The 17,329-nt window shown below is 36.0% G+C and overlaps 1 protein-coding gene across 2 annotated transcripts in view; it reads left to right on the top strand.

The window, feature by feature from the left end:
- DTWD2 (DTW domain containing 2) overlaps nucleotides 1–15,797 on the top strand; it is a 232,896-nt gene extending 217,099 nt beyond the window's left edge. Inside the window, exons 6-9 of one of the 2 annotated variants that reach the window (XR_005211467.1) lie at nucleotides 3,502–3,720; nucleotides 5,386–5,433; nucleotides 7,429–7,520; nucleotides 15,665–15,797. Coding sequence is in view for 1 of the 2 variants with exons in the window: in XM_037802102.1 (XP_037658030.1) it covers nucleotides 3,502–3,672 (171 nt within the window). In the remaining variant the exon portion in view is untranslated. Of the gene's footprint in view, nucleotides 1–3,501; nucleotides 4,984–5,385; nucleotides 5,434–7,428; nucleotides 7,521–15,664 lie in introns of those variants that run through there. The other variant, XM_037802102.1, reaches the window with a different exon arrangement.
- The last annotated feature ends 1,532 nt before the right edge of the window (nucleotides 15,798–17,329 follow it).

Genomic DNA, 17,329 nt, shown 5'->3' with positions numbered 1-17,329 from the left:
TACGAATTTCTGTAGTAGACATGGCAAACCTTTGTGCCACAGCCTAAGTTTCTTAGCTCTACCCAACACCAACTAACAGTGGTTGTTTAAAAACTGTTACTTTTTTATCCAGAGACAAACTAAAGGAATTACAAAACACTGATTTTTCCCCAAACTAACTTTTAGAAACTAACTTGTTTTATAAGTTGGGATTTTCTTTGTTTCACTGAACCAGCCTGTCATTTAGCTTCACATTGCCTCAGATATGATGTTCTTAATTTATTTAGAAGCATCATCTTAGTTTACCCTGATAATAACCTTGTGAGGTAGGCATCTTTTCCTCATTTTACAGACAAAGAAAATGAGGCAAAGAGAGGTTGTATAACTTATCTGAGAACACGTAACTAGTAAGTGGTTGCATCAGGCTGCAATAACTTACAATTCCAAAAATTAAAATGGTGTAACAAAACTCAAGGCAGTTACTACATGGTGTGCCATGGGAACACAATATCAGGCACAACAAAGGCTTTTGGCAAATGACTGCCTTATTTACACAGCACCTAAGGTCCAAAAGAGTGGGGGAAGAGATCCCATCATAGACAGTCCTCGCTGGTGGCAACTGATTGGGTCAGGGTTGGTGGTTAGCAGCTCCTCACACCCCACTTTGTATAGGAGGAGAGGGACAATCTGTCCTGCCCAAGAGTTAAGTTTGTTTATATATTCCAGGGGAAGAGGCCCTGCCACTGTGAGTTCCTGCACCCATAAGCAGTTCGGGTGGCTTGTTCCCAGTTTTAGGTTTAAGGTAGGGTCAGGTCCTTCCATTAGACCTAAAATCTCCCTCACCATGGAAAGGAAGCATATTGAAACATCTGCAGACACATAGGTGAGGGCTGGGAGATGGCCTGGCTGCTAGCATGTCTGTGACTTCCCCAGCAACAACAAAGTTTTCTGCCTCTCCCACACTACCTGTCTATGGGGTTGCAGTCACTCAGCGACCCAGGCTGATGCAGGTGCTTTCTGATGTATCTTTCCACATTGATCAAGATAAGGGCAAGGGAAGGTAGTGAATCTTATACTGCTTTTAACACTTCTGCCCAGAGATGACACGTATTACTCATGCTCAAATTTCATTAACCAAAACAAGTCCTATGGCCATTCTTAACTTCAAAGGGGTCTAGAAAGTACAATCTGATCATGTGCTAATTAGGAGGACTGGTATATTTGTCAACAACCTTAGTGACTACCACAGAAATGAAGTGGGAATTCTAATCTATATCTAGCACTAATGTTCTTTCTCTTAATTACCTCATTAAATTGATAAAATCTTATCTTTAGATTATTAAAGTTGGAGGCCCATAGGTATTTTAGTTCTCACCTATATATGAAGAATTTAATAAACATCATGAAATAGCAATAGAAACTTTTGTTGTCTCAGTCCATATATAGTTCAAAATGTTTCCTAGGTATGATGGTTCAGGTCCAGTCTAGAACCACATTGTTGACTATGTAAACTAATATATAATCATTTCCACATACCCCTCTCTTGTTTTCATTCATTTTTTTAAAAAGTAAGAATCTACCTAAGGGTCTTTCTACAGTCATATGTGGTGCAGAGCTTTTCCAAGGTGTTTGTCTTTTTCTTATTGGTGTTTATCAGTTGGGGATGATGTTTGGTTGCATATAACAGAGCTTTTTCTACAGTGATTAAACCAAATGACTTTCTTTTTTCTCTTATAAGTAAGAAATGCCGAGGTAGGCAGTCCGGAGCTTATAAGGCACCTCAGTAAGGATATCCGGGTCTCAAGTTTCTTCTTTCTTTCAGTCATCTTATGTATTTGGCTTCAATCCTCATATTAATTGCCTAGCAGTCACGTGATGGTCTAACATCGTGTTCCAGGCAAGAAGAAAGGGCAAAATGCCTGTACCTGCTATGTCTGTCCACTTTTAAAGAGGATGTCTAGAATCCTTACCCAGGGGCTTCTACTTAATCTCCTAGAATAAAACTGTGTCATGTATCCAATGCAATATTATTAGCTGGGAACACTGCCACCTTGAATAAACATTGGGTTCTTTTAATAAAGAAAAAAAGAATGGATATACAGAGGGAACTACTAGCAGTTGCCACAGTTTGTATGAGTTCTTTTGCTACCACTTATGTTATATGTGGCGAGGGAGATAAATTTTTTATATAGATATTGTGAAAATTTTGTAGTTAAATCTATCAGTTTTTTTCTTTACTCCTTTTATGTTCCTTTAAGGTTTAGTGTCTACCCAATTCAATTTTTTGTGTTCATTATTTAAAGGTTTAGTTAGATCGGGGGTATCACCCTGAAGACAGAATCTGACCTTTAAAACACTGGCATGGTTATTTTTTTTGTTTTTTTGTTTTTGAATCTGAGTAGGGCCTGTTATTTTACAATTTCTACCATTCCCTATTGTCTTATAGGCCCATGCAGTTCACATGTTTAGGCTACATACTTGGCCCTGTAGGTATTTGAATTTAGACAGGTACATACATCTACAGTCAGAATTATTTCAAATGTACCAAAAACTTTGATATCTAACCAGTATGGTCCATGGATCAGTGTGAGTGAATTAGTAAACTACTTATCCTCTGCTCATCTTCTTACTGACTGTTAACAGGTCAGTTAGATTGAAGCTGAATTATTAATTTGATGCACTTATCTTTGAATAGAAAGTCTCTTTGAGCCTGCTTATAACATTAAATTATTATAAATGTAATGATTTTTCTTGGTGTTTTGAATAAATTAATGTATAAAACTAAGTTCAGATTTTACAACCTAAAATAAAAGTCAGTATTTCTATAATTAGAATAAGCAAACTAATGGAATCAGAATCTAGCATATAAGTTACCAGGGGGACTGGGTAGGGATACTGAATAGGGAATTAAGGCTTAAAATGTACAGAGTACCTATTTGGACCAATGGAAATGTTTTGGTAATGGATGGTGGTGATGGTGGCACAACATCGTGAACATAATTAACAGCACTGAAATATATATCTGAATGTGGAAAAAAAGTAAATGGTAGGTTATATATATATGGTTATAGAATAAAATTTTTTTAAAAATCCATGAAACTACACACACACAGTGAATTCTAAGTGAAACTATAGACTATAGTTAATAGTACAATTATAAAAATGTGCTTTCATCAATTGTAACAAATGTACCACACCAATATAAAGTGTTAATAATAAGTGGTATATGGAAATCCTATTTTATGCATGATTTTTCTGTAAACCCACAACTTCTCTAATAAAAAAAATTCAGTGTTTGTTTTCTTTTTACTAGGATTCCTTAGTGGTATGCAAGGTATGAATTTAAAGGTATTTATTTAGAATTATATGTTTATCACAATGTTTATTGCTTTTCATAGTTAAATGCCAGTCCTAGCCAAAAAGAAACATAATAATCCTTGTTTCTGAAAAAAATAAATTGGGATAGACTATCATGATTGTCACAACACTGTTTTGGTGTTTTGTTTTTTGTTATCTTAATAGACTTTGCTTCGACCTCTTCAAGCATTATGCTCCTTCCAGCTTCAGCATGGTGCTCAAATTCGCCTCAGCAAGGAACACCTTCTGAAAAATGGATTATATCCTAAGCCCATGCCAAAGAACAAACGCAAACTCAGGAAAATGGAACTGTTAATGAAGAGTATTAAAATTTAGTATAATTGTGCTTATGGTGCTAGTTTACTGCTGACAATACCAAGTTAGGTATGCAGACAGTTTGACTCTATGGTTTTTGACTGTCTACAAGAAGGAAGATAGTTGCATACTTATCTTGCCCAAGAAAAGGAAGTAAACCAAATAGCCATAAAACAAAACAAAAAATTCACTGACTCTGAAAATCAACATTTTACATTGTATTTTTTAAATATGCCTGAATACATTTTTCAAATCTGTAATTTAAAATGTAACTAATTGTTGAGCTGGGTTAGAAGTTATTGCATATAAAATGGAAGGAAATTGTTGTGCCTCGTCGGAGCAGTACTGTTTCCATTAAAGTTTATAGATCATTAGATATAGACCTATAATAGAGGGTACCTACATCAATTTACAGTCTTATACGTGAACTTTATGGTTTGAAATAAGTAACAGAAGAAGATAATGATAATCAAGTACTTTAGATTAAACTTGTTTCTTTCAATAAAACAGTAAAACAATAAAAATAAGTAATCTTTAGGGACTAAACCTTAACTCACCTGATGTGATTTTAACTGTTCTGTTAATCACCCTAATTTTTAAGAGATGCATGCAATATGATATGGCACACATTTTCATTTTCATTCACTTTGGATAAGTTTTGGTTTTTCAGTACTCATTGAGCAAATTCATTGTCTTGATAAAATGTTTTGTATTTGTAAACAACTGAAATAGAATATAATACAGCTGTTAATTTGAGGCCTGTAGCTTAGGCTATTTCAAAAAATAGGGCAAAAGCTTTCAATTTGAGAGAACAAATTCCCCATCTCTCCCTTAGAAAAATATGTACTGGGATTTTTGCATAGAACAGGAGACATGTATGTAATGTGCATTTATATTCTATAAAATTCTCTACCATTATGTACACCTTTTGACAAGAAGAGAGGATTTTGTTTTGTTCTTTATTTATAACTTACAGTTTCCAGCATTCAGTCTTAAATTGTAAGAAAAACCAAAACATGCAATTTAGCAATTTAAAAGCAAGTTTGATATATATTTTCTGCATGTGTATGTGTACATGAGCATGCACCAATGGTTATTTTCAACAGTCATCATGCTCATTTTTTTCGTTTTTTGTTGACCTGAACGAGACCTTTTTTAAAAGCTATAATGCTAGTCACAATTAGAATGCTAATGAATTTTTGAGGAAACAATGCAGAAAATTTGGTTAAATGTTAAATAAAAGTTAGGTTTCTGTCTTCCATCTTTGACTTTTTTTGGATTTAAAAACAAGTTAGCTCATTATAGTTTAAAACCCTCAATATTGAATGTTTAGCTAAGTATATTAAGAGAATAAATAATATATATTATTGTATAATAGTTTCTTAAATGACTTAAAATCATCTTGCAGTAAATTTTTTCATGTCAAAATAAAACTTAATAGATTTCCTTTAGCTATTCTTACTGCTTTTTTTTAAAGAATATTGCTACATAAGACATCATTTATGTCTCAAAGATTTTACTTTAGTTTGTGTTGATTTTTAAAAATACTTGCTGCTTTTATCTTTTAAATACAACACTTTAGAATATTTTCAAACACTTTAAAAAGCTTAAAATTTAGTTTTTGGAAATGTATAAAATTTTCTTACAGAAAGTATATAGTTTTCCAAATTAACCTTTTACGTATTTTTTACTGACCTTTTTACAAATTGATTCCATTTATTTCATCTTGTCTAGCTACAGTGCATGCTGTATCTGTTACCTGTTTTCATTAAGCAGTTTAAAGTAAGTTTTAAAAACTATTATTATTTTTAGTTACTAAAAGTTCTCAAAGTATTATTATGTGCAAATTTAATTTGGCTTATGAAAATGGTTACTTTTTTATTGTATTAGTTGACTTTTAAATTTTGATGCCTCTTAATTGCATAATTTGCCTAGACTGGTTTCAGATTTTGTGGATTTATAGCTGATAGTAGGCTTTACATATGTTTGCTAAATGCACTTTGAAGTGGGGTAGATTGTTTTGTGAGTTGTTATTTAAACCACGTGACTCAGAGTATAGTATTCCCTTATACACAAAGTGACCACACTTTTAGTCAGCTAGTTAAGAGTTCATTGCGAATCACTGCAGATAATTAGTATTATCCGGGGAGTCATATCTGTGACTGGTGGGGAGGAAGTATAAAGGGTTGAAGATGACAATATTTGAAGTGAGTCACAGTGCTTGGCAGCTTTCAATAGCTTATGAAAGCTCTTAGGTAAAGCATGAGAATTATATTAGGAAAAATTATCTTCCCCAGCTTTAAGATGTCAGATGCAACTTTGTTCTTAGCCCTGACCATTACAGTGTTAGGGCTTTTTTTAATATTTTGGAGAAAAGCAAGCTCTTCACTCCTATTATTGTTAGTGAATTATGTAGAAGAACACGTCTACCTAATTCTACCTAGTTCTTTCAGTTCCTTCATCACGTTCCCATTATTACCTTAAACAGGCTGATTAGAAATGTAATCCTGTGCGTTGAATGATGCTGAATTTTAAGGTGGTGAATTGTTGACCCTTGATTCAAATGTCAGCAATATAGAAGTAAATTTTATTGATGTTATAAGAAAGAAATTAGACCTGACTGAATGAACTCAAAAGTTTTATATAATGTACTTAACTTTACCTTCTAGATTTATTCCTTAAAAATAGGTATAAGTAATTTTTTATAAATAAACTATACTGTTTTAGATGTAATGAGACTTTGCATTTAATTATGTTCCATAAGCAGATTTTTTTTTGTAGAATAAGTCACTACCTCTTAATTTGTCCAATGTAAATTTTCATTTACTGGATTTACTTAAAGCATGTTCTGTGTACTCTCCCTTCACACTGTCTTCTCCTTCCCAGGTTCCTCCTCTCCCACTCACATCACTACTGTCCCCTTTCCTTTCCTACTATCCTGATCCTGGGTACTAGCTCTTTTTACTTTTGCAAATTATTCTTGTCTCCTTTAAAACATATTTCTTTACAAAATATCCTGTGTTCGTCTTGACAGATTACAATTTTATATTTAAAATTTGTGCAAGAAGTCAGGCAATGTTCTGTGACTTTTTAGATCATACTGACTATGATTACTTTGCTCCCTCACTGTTAAAACTATTTAAAGCAAATTAGGGAAACAAGCAATTGTTTATTAGTCTTAACAACATAAGAACTATTTAAAAAACTTTTAAAGGTAAGGGATTATTTTTAAACTGAACTAAACAAAGTTTGAATAAGAAATTATACTCCATGGTTTACTGTTTTTGTTATTTTTAAGTTTATTACAGATTTGAAATATTTTAAAAATTACGTCTGCCTCAGGATTATTTGTATCACAGATACACTCATTTATTTTGCATTCTGATCACATGCACCCATTTCTGCTTCTGGATATGTTATTTACAAAGTGAAATATCCATTGCATTTTTTGTGTAAATGTAATTTTAGGGGGAAGCATGAATTGATTTTGAAAAAAGGGCAATAATTTATAATATGGTCATTAGATTTTGTAAATTTCGAGTGCTATTTTGGCTTTATTAAAAGGTTGATTTCTAAAGTCACTTTTTTTCTTGATAAAAATCTATGGGGAAACATTTTTACTTGTACATAAAAATGACTTGACTTTGGATTTAAAATGTAAACTCAACCTTTTCCATTTCTGGAATTCTTACCTACCTACAATTGTAAAAATGAAAACATTGTTTTAACATTATATTTTAATATTTGCTTTTTAAGTAAATCTCTGAACTCTTGCAGATTCAAATTCTGTGTGGCAAACAATGACAGATACTTTCACCGAGAACATTTATGGTCTCCTATAAAAGAAAAAATGCATTTATTGAATAAAGGTAAAGTAAATATTAATAGAAATAATGAGTATCTTCAAGGTAAAATATATTAACAAAGCAACTAACTTTAATTTTTTATTTTATTTTATTTTTTTTTATTGTAAACTTTAACATCTATACATAACAGTGATAACTTTTCAAAGAACACTTTCACAATAGTTAGCAAATTTCAAAGAATGTCATGGGTCACAGTTCCACAACTTCAGCCATTTCCATTATTATAAAATGTAACATTCATACAGAAAGGTGTCATCTCTCAATGTACAGCTCAACCAGCAGTCGTATAGGTAATTTCAAAAATTGTTATGGATTACAGTTCCACAGTTTCAGTTCTTTCCTTACTATGCAATACAAGGTATATACAGAAAGGTGAAGACCTTCAAGGCAAACTTCAATGAGCAGCTATAGAGCAAATCCAAAAGGATGCAATAGGCTACAGTTCCACCATGTCATTTATCTCCTTCCAGCCAATCCAACAACTCAGCATCCAAAAAAGAAAAAAAAAAATACGTAAAGTTTCATTATTCATAGACCTCTGTTAAATCTTATCTTGTTTGTGGCCACCCCTTCCTCTCAATCTCTTTCTCCATCTTCAGGGGTGTCTAGGCAGTGACACCCTAACTTGTTCTTATAGAAAGAGGAGTTGACAGTATGAGGAAGGGGGCTGCATCTGGTAGTTGATCTTAAGGAGGCTGTTGCCTTTGGGTTTTAGGGCTTGTCTGGTGTAGGAACACTCTGGTGAATTTAAGTTTCTGAAATATAAAACTTAGTGAGTGCATCTTTTATAGAATCTCAGGTAGGGACCTAGGTATTTTGGGACTACTTTTGGTAAGGGCATGGCACACTGTGGCCATTTGGGATATCTAGCTGGAGCTTGCATAAGAGAAACCTCCAGGTTAGCCTCTCGACTCTATTTGGGATTGCTCAGCCACTGAGACCTCAGCTTAATACCTTTTTCTCCCCCCTTTTGGTCAAGTAGGTATTTTCAATCCCTTGCTACCATGGCCAGGCTCATTCCTGGGAATCATGTCCTACGTTTCCAGGGAGACTCATTCCCCTAGGAGTCATGTCCCTTATGGTGGGGAGGTTAATGGATTTATTTGCCAAGTTGAGGGAAAGGCCACATTTGAACAACAAAAGAGGTTCCCTGGAGGTGCCTCTTAGGCATACTTATAGGAAGGCTCAGTCTCCTATTTACAACCCTAAATTTCACCAGAGGAAGCCTCAAGTCGAGGGCTTGATTTATTAAGTACTGGGTTCCTAACTTCACTTAATATATATTCCATCCTAAAATAAATGGTCAGTTTCTTACATTAGCTTCACTTAGTTGTACAGTCATCATCACTCAACTTTAAACAATTAACATAATACATCCCACATTTCTTAGCTGCTAATTATTCATCCCTAGTATTAGTGAAGAGTTGATAAGATATTCCTATTAAATATAGTCATTAATATGTAATTTGTAATTTTTCCATACCACTCTGTTGTTAACCCTCTGCAGAAGTGTCATACCTTGTAAGTAAATCATGCTAACGCTTATTTAGGTTTGTGGTGCTACTCTGTAGGTTACATGCCTTTAAACAACCATTTACAAACAGTTTTGCATTCAGTGCATCATTGATACTTATAATCCCATTAATGAGCCACAGTCAAACCTTACCATTCCCATATTACTAAGATCACCCTCATTATCATATCTGTACATATTAGATTAGCGTTCCCCCTTCACTAGCTTCTGACTATCTGTAGTAATATGTAGTAATAGTAATATGTAGTAATGTATTCTACATTATAAGGCACTTATTTTACATTTTTCACAGAGTTCACATTAGTGGTAACATACAATATCTCTCCTTTTGTGTCTGCCTTATTTCACTCAGCGTATGTCTTCCGGGTTCATCCATGTTGTCATATTTTTCACAATCTCATTCCTTCTTACTTATGTATGGTATTCCATCATGTATATATACCACATTTTGTTTTTCCACTCATCTGTTGAACGGCATTTGGATTGTTTCCATCTCTTGGCAATTGTGAACAATGCTGCTATGAACATCAGTGTGCAAATATCTGTTCATGTCTCTGCTTTCAGATCTTCTGGGTATATACTGAGAAGTGAAATTGCTGGATTGTAGGGTAACTCAGTATCTAGTTTTCTGAGAAACTGCCAAACTGTCTTCCAGAGTGGCTATATCACAATACAGTCCTACTAGCAATGAATAAGAGTTTCAGTTTTTCCACATCCTCTCCATTTATTGTTTCCTGTTTGTTTAATGGCAGCCATTCTTATTGGAGTGAGATATGTCATTGTGGTCTTGATTTGCATCTCCTTATTAGCTAGTAAAGATGAATATTTTTTCATGTGTTTTTTAACCGTTTGTATTCCCTCTTCAGAGAAATGTCTTTTCATATCTTTTGCCCATTTTATAATTGGGCTGTCTATACTATTGCCATTGAGTTGTAGGATTTCTTTATATATGCAAGATATCAGTTTCATCAGATCATGGTTTCCAAATATTTTCTCCCATTGAGTTAGCTGCCTCTTTACCTTTTTGACAAATTCCTTTAAGGTACAGAAGGTTTTAATTTTGAGGAGTTCCCATTTATCTAATTTTTCTTTCATTGCTTGTGCTTTGGGTATAAGGTCTAAGAAGTGACCTCCTAATACTAGGTCTTGAAGATGTTTCACTGCATTATCTTCTAGGAGTTTTATGGTACTGTCTCTTACATTGAGGTCTTTGATCCACTTTGAGTTAATTTTTGTATAGTGTGTAAGGTAGGGGTCCTCTTTCATTCTTTTGGATATGGATATCCAATTCTCCCAGCCCCATTTGTTGAAAAGACTGTTATGTCCCAGTTCAGGGGATTTGAGGTCCTTATAAAAGTCAATTGTCCATAGATCTGGGGGTGTATTTCCAAATTCTCAATTTGTTTCCATTGATCAATATGTCAATCTTTGTGCCAATACCATGCTCTTTTGACTACTGTGGCTTTATAGTAAGCTTCAGAGTCAGGAAGCGTAAGGACTCCCACTTGTTTTTTCTTTTTTAGAATGTTTTTAGCAATTTGAGGCATCTTTCCCTTCCAAATAATTTTGATAACTAGCTTTTCCAAGTCTGAAAAGTAGATTGTGTGGGATTTTGATTGGAATTGCATTGAATCTGTAGATCAGTTTGGGTAGGACTGACATCTAGCCTTCCTATCCATGAACACGGAATATCTTTCCTTCTCTTTAGGTCCCTTATTTCTTTTAGTAAAGTAGTGTAATTTTCTGTGTAGAGGTCTTTTACATCCCTGGTTAAGTTTTTCCTAGGTACTTGATTTTTTTAGGTGCTATTGAGAATGGAATCTTTTCCTTGAGTGTCTCTTCAGTTAGGTCATTTCTAGTGTATAGGAACATTATTGACTTATGTGCATTATTCTTGTATCCCAGTAGTTTGCTAAATTTGTTTATTAGCTCAAGTAGATATGTTGTCAGTTTCTCAGGGTTTTCCAAATATAAGGTCATATATCTGCAAATAATGACAGTTTTGCTTCTTCCTTTCCAATTTGTATGCCTTTTATTTCTTTGTCTTGCCGTATTGCTCGGGCTAGAACTTCTAGCACAATTTGAATAATAGTGGTGACAGAGGGCATCCTTGTCTCATTCCTAATCTTAGAGGGAAGGCTTTCAGTCTCTTCCCATTTAATACTATGCTGGCTGTGGGTTTTTCATATATGCTCTTTATCATATTGAGGAAGTTTCCTTCAATTCCTGCCTTTTGAAGTGTTTTTATCAAAAGAGGTTGCTGAATTCTGTTCAGTGCTTTTTCATCATCTATTGAGTTGATCATTTGATTTTTCCCTTTTCATTTGTTAATGCATTTTATTACATTGATTGATTTTATGTGGAGCCATCCTTGCATGCCTGGAATGAACCCCACTTGGTCATGGTGTATGATTTTTTTAACGTGTCTTTGGATTCAATTTGCAAGTATTTTGTTGAGAATTTTTGCATCTATATTCATTGGGAGATTGGCCTGTAGTTTTCCTTTCTTGTAGCATTTTTATCTGGGTTTGGTATTAGAGTGATATTGGCTTCATAAATGAGTTGGTTAGTTTTCCATTTTCTTCAATTTTTTTGAAAGAGTTTATGTAGGGTTGGTGTGCCAGTTTGAATGTATTATGTCCCCCCAAATGCCATTATCTTTGATGTAATCTTGTGTGGGCAGATGTTATCAGTGTTGATTAGATTGTAATTCTTTGAGTGTTTCTTTGGAGATGCAACCCACCCAATTGTGGGTGATAATTCTGATGAGATAATTTGCATAGAGGCATGGCCCCACCCATTCAGGGTGGGCCTTGATCAGTGGAGCCATATAAATGAGCTGACAAGCAGAAGGAACTCAGTGCAGCTGTGAGTGACATTTTGAAAAGGAGCTGCACCCAAGAGGTACACTTTGAAGAAAGCACAGGAGCTGCAGATGAGAGACAGTTTGAAAACGGCTGTTGAAAGCAGACTCTTGCTCCAGAGAAGCTAAGAGAGGACAGATATCCCACTTGCAACTAAGAGTGACATTTTTGAGGAACTGCAGCCTAGAGAGGAATGTCCTGGGAGAAAGCGATTTTGAAACCAGAACTTTGGAGCAGATGCCAACCACGTGCCTTCCCAGCTAACAGAGGTTTTCTGGACACCATTGGCCATCCTCCAGTGAAGATACCCTTTGTTGATGGACACTTTATGGCCTTAAGACTGTAACTGTGTAACTAAATAAACCCCCTTTTATAAAAGCCAATCCATCTCTGGTGTTTTGCGTTCCGTCAGCATTAGCAAACTAGAACAGTTGGTGTTAGTTCATTTTGGAAGTTTGGTATAATTCCCCTGTGAAGCCATCTGGCCCTGGCCATTTATTTTGATGACTGGTTGGATCTCTTTGCTTGTGGTTGGTTTGTTGAGGTCTTCTATTTCTTCTCTGGTCAGTCTAGGTTGTTCATGTGTTTCCAGGAAATTATCTGTTTCTTCTAAATTCTCTAGTTGGTTGGCATACAGTTTTTCATAGTATCCTCTTATGATTTCTTTTTTTTTAATTTCTTCGGGATCCACAGTAATGTCACCCCTCTCATTTATCATTTTGTTTATCTGGGTCTTCTCTCATTTTGACTTTGTCAGTCTAGCTAAGGGTTTGTCAATCTTGTTGATCTTCTCAAAGAACCAATTTTTGGTTATATTCATTTTCTCTGTTTTTTTTTTTTTGTTTGTTTGTTTTGTTTTGTTTTCCATATCATTTATTTCTGCTTTAATCCTTGTTATTTTGTTTCTTCTACTTGCTTTCAGATAAATTTGCTGATCATTTTCTGGCTTCTTCAGTTGTTACGTTAGTTCTTTGATTTTAGCTCTTTCCTTTTTTTTTAAATGCAGTCTTATTGATACAGAATCACATAACTTACATTCAGATTGTACAGTCAGTTCACAGTATCATCATATAGTTGTGCCTTCATCACCACAGTCAATCCTTGAACATTTTCATTACTCCAAAAAATAAAATAAAAATTATAATAAAAAAGAACATCTGAAGCATCCCATTTCCCTCCTTGTGCCCATTGTTGTTGTATGTTTTTAAAAATACAGTTTTATTGAGATATATTCATCCACCCTCAGTTTTCCAGTGTACAGTTATTCACAGCACTATCGTACATTTGTGCATTCATCACCAGAATCAATTTTTGATTGATTTTATTTTATTCAGTAGTGAAAATTGATTCAATTTTTATTTGAAACTTTCCTTACTCCAAAATAAAGACAAAGTAAAAAAGAATACCTAAATCTTTCCATCCCTTCCATCACCCTATACTTCATCTTCATCTAATTTTTATCCCCATTTTTCCACTCGTCTGTCCATACACTGGATAAAGGGAGTATGAGCCAGAAGATTTTCACAATCACACAGTCACACTGTGCAAGTTACATAGTTATATAATCGTCTTCAAGAATCAAGGTCACTGGGATGCAGTTTGACAGCTTCAGGTATTTCCCTCCAGCCATTCCAACCCACTAAATACAAAAAAGTGGTGTCTATGTAGTGCATAAGCATACCCTCCACAGTGAGCTGTCAACTCCATTTGAAATCTCTGTGCCACTGGAACCTTACTTTGTTTCAACCTTTCCCCCTTTTGGTCCAGAAGATCCTCTCATACTCACAGTCCTGGGTCCAGGCTCATCCCCAGGAGTCTTTTCCCACATTGCCAGGGTATTTATACCCCTGGTTGTCATATCTCATGTAGTGGGGAGGGTAGTGAGTTCACCGGCCGAGTGGTCTTAGAGAGATAGGGGGCCACATCTGAGCAACAAAGAGGCTCTCTGGGGGTGGGAGGGACTCCTAGGCACAATTATAAGTAGGCTTAGCTTCTCCCTTGCAGCAACTAGCCTCACAAGGGAAGGCCCCCAGATTGAGGGCTTGGCCCACTAAATTGGCCGTCCTCAAAGTTGCAGGAAAATTAGCAATCACACAGGTGGGGAAGTCCAACATTTCTGCATTTCTCCACATTTCCTTGGAGGGGGGGGCATAAATACACTTTTACTCTCTGCCCTGCCCATATTGCTCTGGGAAGTATTGGGATTTCACCCCAGCCTGTACAAACTCACGAAGTTCCACTTCCCATTCACAGTTCCATGTACCTATGGTGATCAAGCAAATGGATCATACAAGTTAAACTATCTGGTGTCCTACACAAAATATAGATACTTCTTTATGAAATAAACATCTCTTCCCTTGGTCTTGCACAAAAGTTGCAGTAAGTATCATCTTTCACCCTTGTGCCTGATTTGCTTTAGTCCCAACCAGCCACATTTTACCCCAGTGTCTCGAGAGGGCCATGCAGATCCATTTTTATTCAATTTTATTGAGATATATTCACATACCATACAATCATCCGAAGTGTACAGTTGTTCACAGTACCATCATATAGTTGTGCATTTATCTCCCAAATCTATTTTTTGAACATTTTCCTTGTACCAGAAAAAGTGAAAATAAGAATAAAAAAATAAAAGTAAAAAAGAACATCCAAATCGTCTCCCCCACCCTATTTTTCATTTAGTTGTTTTCACCATTTTTCTACCTTTCCATCCATACACTGGATAAAGGGAGCATGATCCACAAGGCTTTCACAATCACAGTGTCACCCCTTGTAAGCTGCATTACTATCCAACTGTCTTCAAGAGTCAAGGCTACTGGGTTGCAGTTTGATAGTTTCAGGTATTTACTTACAGCTATTCCATGCATTAAAACCTAAAAAGGGTTATCTATATATTGCATAAGAATGTCCACCAGAGTGACCTCTCAACTCCATTTTGAATCTCTCAGCCACTGAAAAATTATTTTGTTTCATTTCGTATCCCCCTTTTGGTCAAGATGTTCTCAATCCCACAATATCAGGTCCAGGTTCATCCCCAGGAGTCATATCCTGCATTGCCAGGGAGATTTACACCCCTTAGTGTCAGATCCCACTTAGGGGGGAGGGTAGTGAGTTCACCCACCAAGTTGGCTTAACTACAGTGAGAAGGCCACATCTGAACAACAAACAGGTACTCAGGGGGAGACTCTTAGGCACAATTATAAGCAGGTTTAGCCTCTCCCTTGCAGTATTGAGCTTCCTAAGGGCCAATCCTGTGATAGAAGGCTCGGCACATCAAACCGACAGTCCTCAATGTTTGTGAGAGCATCAGCAACAATCCAGGTGAGGAAGCCCAACACCTCTGCATTTTCCCCCAGCTCCTCAGGAGAGACCTGCATATATATTTTTATTCTCTGTCCAAATTACTTTGGGATATGTCTCTATTTCACACTAACCTATGCAAACCTACCAGGTCTCACTTCCTATTAAAAGTTACATGTAATTATGGTATTTGAACAAAGTGTATGAGTTAAATTGTTTAGGAAATATAGACCTTGATGCAGATACATTTTTATTCTCTGCACAAATTACTCTGGCATGTATTGGGGCTTCACACTAGCCTGTACAAACCAACCAGATTTCACCCCTATTCAACATTCCATGTAATTATGTTGTTTAAATAAATTGATCATACAGGTTAAATCATGTAGTGTTACAAACAATATAGATTTTGCCACTTAATAAATTTCTCTTCCTTTGGTCTCACACAGATGAAGTTTTAAAAGTACCATCAATGATGGACATTTGCACACTGATGTTTATGGAGAGAGTATGCATGATTTGCAATATGTGGAGGTGGCCTAATGGTACATCAACTGAGGAACAGAATATTGAACTGTTGTGTGCGCATACAATGGAATATTGAGCAACTGCAAGAAGGAGTGAAACTGTGAGACACGCAATGAGGTGAATGAAACCTGTAGAAAGCTGTGCTGGTTTGAATGTATTATGTCCCCCAGAAAAAGCCATATTCTTTGATGCAATCTTGTGGGGCAGACATATTAGTGGGGATTAAGTTGGAACGTTTGGATTAGGTTGTTTGCATGGAAATGCGCTCCACCCAACTGTAGGTGATAACTCTGATGAGATATTTCCATGGAGGTGTGGCCCCACCCATTCAGGGTGGTCCTGATCACGGGAGCCATATAAATGAGCTGACAGGCAGAGGGAGCTCAGTGCAGCTGTGAGTAACATTTTGATGAGGAGCTACAGCCAAGAGGGACACTTTGAAGAAAGTACAGGAGCTGCAGATGAGAGACAGTTTGAAGACGGCCATTGAAAGCAGACTCTTGCTCCAGAGAAGCTGAGAGAGGACAAAGCCATTTTGAAACCAGAACTTTGGAGCAGATGCCAGCCACGTGCCTTCCTAGCTAACAAGGGTTTTCCAGACACCAATGGCCATCCTCCAGTGAAGGTACCCTATTGTTGATGCCTTACCTTGGACACTTCATAGCCCTAAGACTGTAACTTTGTAACCAAATAAACCCCCCCTATAAAAGCCAATCCATTTCTGGTGTTTTGCATTCTGGCAGCATTAGCAAACTAGAACAACAGCATTTTGAGTTAACTATGCCAGAAACGCAGGCAAACACTATAATGCCTCACCAATATGGACTAACTACAATGTGTAAAGTCAGAATTGAACCTTAGAGCACAGCTTATCAGGGGAACATTTGTTGTAATGGTCCCTAGATTGTTAGCTCTTAGAGCAGTCACATCTATTCCTGAATTATAATGGCTATGTCCAGATTCTAAGATGCTGATACCTTTGTGTATAACCTGATTGATCCCTGGAACTTTGGGTATCTGTGTGACACCTGAAACTCAGAGCTAGAACTTGGCTGATATGAATGTCACTATTAGTACATATAGCAACTGTTAAGAAAGCTGAAAAAGGGTCTAGACTTCAACTAGAGATATGAATGAAGCACATGTGTTTAGGATTAGGGCAAATTGGGCCAAAGGATAAAGGACAATACTGACTGCATTTTAAAACTTCAAATTCCATGTGAGACCAAGGGAAGAGATGTTTAGTTCGTGCAATATCTATATTTCCTAAACAATTTAACTCATACACTTTGTTCAAATACCATAATTACATGGAACTTTTAATAGGAAGTGAGACCTGGTTTGCATAGGTTAGTGTGAAATAGAGACACATCCCAAAGTAATTTGGACAGAGAATAATAATATATATGCAGGGCCCCACTGAGGAGCTGGGGGAAAATGCACAGGTGTTGGGCTTCCTCATCTTGATTGTTGCTGATGTTCTAACAAACTTTGAGGCCTGGTGGTTTGATGTGCTGAGGCCTCTATCACAGGACTTGCCCTTATGAAGCTCGTTACTGCAAAGGAGAAGCTGAACCTTATAATTG

The sequence above is a fragment of the Choloepus didactylus genome, chromosome 13 (genome assembly GCF_015220235.1).
Source record: "Choloepus didactylus isolate mChoDid1 chromosome 13, mChoDid1.pri, whole genome shotgun sequence".
In the NCBI taxonomy this organism is placed as follows: Eukaryota; Metazoa; Chordata; class Mammalia; order Pilosa; family Megalonychidae; genus Choloepus; species Choloepus didactylus.
This window is presented reverse-complemented; position numbering and strand designations above follow the sequence as displayed.